The sequence below is a fragment of the Pygoscelis adeliae genome, unplaced genomic scaffold (genome assembly GCF_000699105.1).
Source record: "Pygoscelis adeliae isolate BGI_AS28 unplaced genomic scaffold, ASM69910v1 Scaffold202, whole genome shotgun sequence".
In the NCBI taxonomy this organism is placed as follows: domain Eukaryota; kingdom Metazoa; phylum Chordata; class Aves; order Sphenisciformes; family Spheniscidae; genus Pygoscelis; species Pygoscelis adeliae.
This window is the reverse complement of record NW_008824544.1, coordinates 2,811,320-2,819,039: the sequence shown is the minus strand read 5'-3', so window position 1 is coordinate 2,819,039 and position 7,720 is coordinate 2,811,320. Positions and strand designations below refer to the sequence as shown.

The 7,720-nt window shown below is 40.8% G+C and overlaps 1 protein-coding gene across 3 annotated transcripts in view; it reads left to right on the top strand.

Annotated features, from left to right (window-relative positions):
* The window catches only part of BEND7 (BEN domain containing 7), a 48,792-nt gene that overhangs the window by 23,802 nt on the left and 17,270 nt on the right, over nt 1-7,720 (top strand). For all 3 annotated transcript variants that reach the window (XM_009321762.1, XM_009321759.1, XM_009321761.1), the window contains exon 6: nt 4,526-4,751. In XM_009321762.1, the coding sequence (XP_009320037.1) occupies nt 4,526-4,751 (226 nt within the window). The remainder of the gene's footprint in view (nt 1-4,525; nt 4,752-7,720) is intronic.

Here is a 7,720-nt window from a genome sequence, read left to right as displayed (position 1 = left end):
TTTGTTTGTTTTTTAAACCTCTAGAAGCAAAATAGCAACATAAAAGTGACAGAAAGGCTGTGGTACAAACTCATTTCTTTTTAAACAGAAGAAAAAAAAATGGAATTATAGAGTGTCAGAATAGAGTTTAAAAAGCTGCATTTTAAACCATGTATTATGATTCTGGAAAGCTGCCTGGCGGAAAAGGACCTGGGGGTGTTGGTCGACAGCCGGCTGAACATGAGCCGGCAGTGTGCCCAGGCGGCCAAGAAGGCCAACGGCATCCTGGCCTGTATCAGAAATAGTGTGGCCAGCAGGAGCAGGGAAGTGATCGTGCCCCTGTGGTGCGGCCGCCCCTCGAATACTGTGTTCAGTTTTGGGCCCCTCACTACAAGAAGGATGTTGAGATGTTGGAACGTGTCCAGAGAAGGGCAACGAGGCTGGTGAGGGGTCTGGAGAACAAGTCTTATGAGGAGCGGCTGAGGCCACTGGGGTTGTTTAGCCTGGAGAAAAGGAGGCTGAGGGGAGACCTCATTGCTCTCTACAACTACCTGAAAGGAGGCTGTAGCGAGGTGGGTGTCGGTCTCTTCTCCCAAGTAACTGGCGAAAGGACAAGAGGAAATGGCCTCAAGTTGCGCCAGAGGAGGTTTAGATTGGACGTGAGGAAAAATTTCTTTACTGAAAGAGTGGTTAAAGATTGGACCAGGCTGCCCAGGGAAGTGGTTGAGTCCCCATCCCTGGAAGTATTTAAAAGACGGGTAGATGAGGTGCTTAGGGACATGGTTTATTGGGCATGGTGTTGTTGGGTTGACGGTTGGACTCGATGATCCTGGAGGTCTCTTCCAACCTTAATGATTCTATGATTCTATTCTATGATTCATCGCTGTGGTTGCTGGATGAGGGCCTTGACACTGTTGATGATGTCAGTATGACTAAAGGGGCCAAAATTTGCCACTCTAAAAATATGTACTTTTCGCATGTAAAATTGCAATAGGTGTATTTTCTTGATTCATGTAACGTGTACGCATTGATAGAAATTTCATGTATCTGGTGGCTGATTGGCTTTGTTTAATGACCAGATAGATGTCGTCTGAACCAGTTCACTGATGAGTAAACTGATCATTAATTTCTCTAATATATTTTTAATTTTGAGCAGGCAGTTTCCAATTTCCTAAATACTATGAGCTAAAAAACATAATTAAATTCAGTATCAATAAGCATAAATTAAAACAATGCAGCAGATAATATTCTACCTTTCTGGAAGTGGGAACTAATAATAAAAAAGAGCAGTCGTGATAATTCAGTTACATAGATGCAAGCCACACCACTAATTAGATTGCAGTCTCATGCCACAGAGTGGGTGTGGTGATACAGAGTAACTAGTTTGATGCTTTTTCAGAGGTTTTCCTTTTGTAGTATTATGCTTAATAACGTTTGAGGGAATGGTTTGGGGAGGGACTGGTAATTTATCTCCAGTACGCAATTTGTGCTTATAAATTTTCTTCGCTTGTGGCACTCTCTTCAGCTTGAAACACGGTTTTGAAAACAGTTTTGTACTTGCGATGGAATTTAATTTGTCTTTATGAATGTGTTCCATCACTGGACACAATTCTTCGTAGGTGCCAATTTGACCTAAGAAAAAAAAGAAGAGAAAACATGTGGCTCATAAATCAGGTCCTCATCTGCCCTCCCGTGCTTTGGACCCTGCTTGCCACAGTAGTTGTTTGACTAAATTTACAGAGCCAGAACCCCGAGACAAACAAATTGATTTTGTTTTGTCTTTGGAAAGAAAACAGTTGAGTTCTGAAAATAGGTATATTTAACAGCAAAAATAAAATGTGATCTTAAACATTTTGAGAAGGCTAAAGAAAGTCACTTCTTTCAGAATGAATGGCAGTATTATCTTTTTCTATTTATTCATAAGCATCTCTAGTGTGCTTACAACCAGCATGTCTGAGTGCCTGAAAAAACTGAAAGACATTTTACGCAGCACCATAAATAAATGTTCCTTTGAGAATATCACACAGGTTGTCTGTAGTGTGTGCTGTGTCATACGTCAGGACTGCCGCCGCTGTTATTTTGCCAACATTGATTGAACTTTAAGAAAAATCTCAGTTTAATGTGTATAAAATTGGGGCTACCGAAACCAGTGCAATTAGTTCAGATTTGCTGAGGTGAAATACTGCTACTTATGGAGGTGGAAAAAGTCTTCGTGAGACCAACTCTTAATCTGGCCCGTGAATCAGAGAACCTGCTTTTTAAATGTAGTGATCTGTTACTCTTAGTTAAACTTTCTTGTGTTTGTTTTACTGTTATAATATTTCATTTATAACCTAATCATTTCTAATCTACGTAGTACAACCTACTAAAATGTCTAGGATTAAATCTAATTCACTGCCTGTTAATTTTAGCACAGCAAAAGCCTTTGGCATTCAGGTCTTATTTATTTTATTGTACACGAATAGTTTACCCACCAGTTCCTTATGTCATGATCGTTATCTACTAACAAGTGCTTTTCCTTTTGAGAAATTGCATTCAAAGTGATCGTAAAGTTCAATTAGGTACTGATTGTCTTTGATTGAAGAACAGTTTACTACTAAAGGAAAGCAAGAATAAATCAGCGTTTTGCCTTCAAATTATTTCGCTGATACACAAATTGATTCCTATATTAAGAATAAAATAGTCAAAACTAAAATAATACTGACTCCTCCACGCTGGTGCACTGGTAAGGTTTGAAATGTATTTTACAGCTGTATTAGCGAAGATGATTTGTCTGCCCTAGGCGTCTTGTATCATCGAGGTCATCTTAGATTGCTATCATGAGACCCAAGACCCAAGTAACAGAATAGGACAGGATACCTTCATCACCATGACAACTACATTCTGGTGTTTGATTAACACGAAGTAGAATTTTTCCCAAGTTGTAAACTCGGCCCACATTTATTTACTCTTGAAAATCTTCTCTGTCACCAGAAAGTTTAGAAGTAACATATTAAAAACCCACCTACATCAGAAGATTGTCAAATGTCAAATAGAGTAACTCTGACTGTTTTGCTGGATCCAGCATTTTGAAAGTTCTCAAGGTAAAAAACAACTTTTCATCCAGAACAAGCTGAGAAACTTATGTGCTTTTTAGATTTTTTTTTTTATTATTACTATCTGCATATTTTAAGATTCTTCATCCTGGCTTCCCAAAGCATTGTAATCTTCAGTTTTATTGCACAATACACATGCATATCCAATGATAGTATAAGCTTTGAAAATATTCTGCTTCCTGTAACTCTCTTGATATTGATTTTAAAAAATCCATGGGAAAAGAGTTACACAGCCAAATCCTTCTGAGATTGGCAGCCCTTTCTTCTGTCTAGACTCAAGACGTGTGCAGGTGATTTGATGGGAGATGGCATTTGCTCCTGCTCTGTAAACATCTTTGAAAATGCACCATCACTGGTGGATATATTTTCATATAGGGGTAAAAAAAGAGCACGTTATGAGGAGCAACGCTGTAATGTTAGCTTATTTCTCACATCGTGACCACTGATTTTTTCCCCCCTTGCCAACTCCCAGATAGTATCTTAAAAATTTTAGTTTATTCTTGATGTATCTTCATTCTAGATATATAATTATTCCATACAGACATCTTGAATAAGCATTGTGTGGTAGTCATAGAAGAAAACACTGTAAATATTGTTTGTGTAATTTCTGATATGTACAGACAGGGGCAGCAAAAAGTCTCTTAGTAAGGGGACTTCCTTGAAGGCCTTTGTCTGCTTTGGCCCACAATGTACTTGAGGTGAGACTCTTGTGAAATACAGGATAATTTTGTTCCCTCTTCTTCCCCTCCATCTCGTTTTCTGGCAATGGCATAAATCCCTGTGATTTACCACTGAGGTTTTTTGTGCTGACATAAGCTGTCTATCTAACATCATCCTCTTCTAAGGATGCATTTTGGGAATATGAAAAGGAGGGAGAAGTGGCTGATCAGCAAGCGCTGGCTCCAAGGGCAACCTCAAACTCATCATCTACATCTACTCATATGGGCCGTATCTGTGCTGGAAGCCCTCTTGGGAAACCACGTGGAACAAGCCGGTAGCCCTGCAGTTGTCCTTCTTGGAAATGCCTGGCTGCCCCATAGCACGCTTGTTCACATCATTTGGCAGTGAAACAAGTCCGTAAAATGGTTAGATAAATGTCCAAAAAGCTTCGCATAGGAATATTGCTCTGGGATGATCCTCTGGTTTGTCATTATTATCCAATGTTGAAAGGTACCGCTTTTCTTTTTGTTAGCTGTATGCCTAGAAAAAATGTCGGTAATTGTTAACTATTACAGTGGCTAGACATGAGTATGATTATTTGATTTGCCTTTTAAGGTGCTTGTTCACTGATGGGGTTTGATTTCCATAAAGTAGGCTGCTGTGGTACTGAATAGCTGGGAAAAGATTCATGGTTTGATTAAGTGATTGTAAAGTCTCACCGGATGCATGATTGAAGTAAAATAATGTATTTGAATGCTCTTTTAATTAAAACATTTGTATTCTTTTGGTAGCCAGAAGTGCAACTTGCAGAAGGCTTTGACGTCTTCATGCCGAAATCTCAGCTGGACTCTATATTATCAAACTATACTCGCTCAGGAAGTCTGCTTTTTAGGAAGCTGGTCTGTGCATTTTTTGATGACAAGACTTTGGCTAATTCTTTACCAAACGGCAAAAGGAAAAGAGGGCTCAATGACAACCGGAAAGGACTAGACCAAAATATTGTGGGTGCAATAAAAGGTATGTTTTTTGCTTTCTTTCCTATGTGTAATTAGAACATATTCTCAGCTAAGGAGAGTGTAAGGGGATTAGAATTTCTGACGTGTGTTAGGTCTATTAAAATATGCAGTCTTATTTTTATTCCCTTTCATTCACTTGTTAAAAATAGCTTCTACGGGGACAGCTTGTGTTAATTTTAAGTCAATGATCCTGGTTTCTGAAGTCAGGCTCTAAGGAATCTCAATGTTTGTATAAGACAATTTTTTTTTCCCGGATACCAGAGATGCAAAGAAATCTTGAAAACATAATGACAGCGTAACTGATCCTCTTCAATCAAAATTCTGAGGCTTGCACTGCATCTGACTCTCTGCTCTGTAAATAGTTTAGTAGTTGGTGGCTGGATTGGGGAGAGATGGAGGAAGATAATACTGGGACTGAGATGAGTTTGAAGCTCATAGGAACTGTGGTGGTCCTTCTCTTCTGGGAGCAAATTTCTCAGTCAGTGTGAGGATCCTGTGTTGGGTGGTTTTTCTTAGCAATCACTGCTTTCTCACTTCCAGAAGAACACGTGTACTTTCAAACTCTGGGATCACAACATATAAAGAGCTAGTATTAGGCCAGAGATTTCTATTATTTTGAAATTTGATATAGTAGGGAAAACACCCAAGTTACCAAAAGACAGGCTGTGTCGCAAAGCAGAGCTTATTTTAGAGGCTGTGACTTGTCCTGAGGTACAGATTGCTAACCTAGGAGACATAAAGCAATGAGAAGAGCTTCTGTAAGTACATTGGCAGCAAAAGGAGACGGGAACCTTTTGCAACCACCTCTGTGTCCACTTTTGGCCCCACCTCGCCATGCAAGACATTGACATACTGGAGTGAGTCCAGTGTAGGGCCACCAAGACTTGTGGTACTGAAGCAGGTAAGTGGTGAAGTATGTATGTGAAGTGACACGAGGAGAGGCTGAGAGAATTGGGGAGAAGAAGATTCAGGAGAAACCTTAATGCTGTCCACAACTACCTAATGGGATGGTGTCGAGAAGATGGAGTCAGACTCTTCTCAGAGGCACAGGAGGCATTGGACACATGAAAAATTTCACCATGATATAAGGAAAAACTGTTTCAACATAAGGGTGGTTGAACAGTGGAATAGGGGCTCAGAAGGGCTGCAGGATCCCCATCCCTGGAAATATTCAAAACTTGACTGGTCACAGTCCAGAGCATCATGATCTAGTTGGCCATGCTTTGAGCAGCAGGCTGGACATGGAGACCTCCAGAGGACCCTTTCAACCTGCGTGATTCTGCGATAAAAGTATATGTTGTGGCTATGTCATAGTCCTAATACATCTTTGGAGTTTCTGGCAGACTTCCTTACAGTTACACTTATAATTAGGTTTCAATCACAAACACTTTTTTATACCTTCTTTTCTTGAGCTCGATAATCTGCAAAAACCCAAAGTTGAATTCACTCCATCTGTATCTCATTCTTTCTTAAAAGCTTTAATAAATAAGTTAAATGGAAGAAAAAAGGGAGTTCAAAATTACTTTTTAAAAAAAAAAAAACCCTCTAATTTGAGCAGCACTGTGATAAAAGAAATGTTTTTCAATAGATGCAGCAGCACTATTGAAATAGCAATCGTTACCCACTGCAGAGAGCAATGTTTCTCAGTAGCTAAGCTCATATTACCGGAACAAATTCTGACTTGGTTTAACCTCTTCCCTTGAGCCTGGGGGGAAGAAAGGAGGGAGTTCCAACAGATAAATTTCATCTGTGATGGTACTACTAGGTACCGCTGTAATAACAGTGATCTATATTGGCATTTACAGTATTGCTCAAATGCTAGTGCCTGATCCCTGATAGGGGAGCCCATCCCTAAAAGCTGTGATGGAATAAGATGCCAAGGGCTGATGTCCTGTGGATCTTTACTCAGCCTGGCTCCAATAGCACCCTTCTTCCCTCCAAAGAGCTGGGCTATCGAACACTGTGGTTTCATTTATTCCAAGAAATAACTGAGCCAGTATGAAATCTCCACAAGAACAACATCATGTTGTTTGCATTATTATCATTAGGACATTCCTCTACCACGTGCCCAGATATCCTTTAGTGGCACTTTTAGTCCTTTTCCATGACAGAGATACAAAAGTGGAGAAAAGACTACATTCATGACAAAAATGAGCACTTAAAGGAGGGACTGTTTGCTTGAAAAACACTCTTCCTGTCTGAAAACATTTTAACTGCCGTCCTTACAAGTAATTTAATGCTTCTGCAACAGGATGATTAGCTGGGGAGAAATTCTCTCTTTTGACTTTGGGTATTCAGTGGCACTTGTTGAATCAGTTGCAGTGTTTCTCCTGGGCAATCAGTTTCCCTTGTGAGTCGCATCAATCTTTCACTCGGAACTGGGGGAAGAAAAGAAAAAAAGAGATCAGAAGTGGTTATTTTTCCTTTATGTCGTTGACTAGAAATCCAGCCAGTGAAGTCCTTCCCTGCAGAAGTCAATGAACTGTGTTCGTATGTATGTGTGATGTGTCCCTCAGTGGTCCCTACTGGGACCAATACTATTTAATACCTTCATCAGTGACATAGACAGCAGGATTGAGTGCACCCTCAACAAGTTTTTGGATGACACCAAGCTGAGTGGTGCAGCTGATTTGCTAGAGGGAAGAGATGCCATCCAAAGGGACCTTGACAGGCTTGCGGAGTGGGCCCGTGTGAACTTTATGCAGTTCAACAAGGCCAAGTGCAAGGTCCTGCACCTGGGTTGGGGCAATCCCCAGTATCAATGCAGACTGGCGGAAGAAGAGATGGAGAGCAGCCCTGCCGAGAAGGACTTGGGGGTACTGGTGGATGACAAGCTGGACATGAACCAGCAATGTGAGCTCGCAGCCCAGAAGGCCAATCGTATCCTGGGCTGCATCACAAGCAGCGTGGCCAGCAGGTCGAGGGAGGGGATTCTGCCCCTCTACTCTGCTCTGCTGAGACCCCACCTGG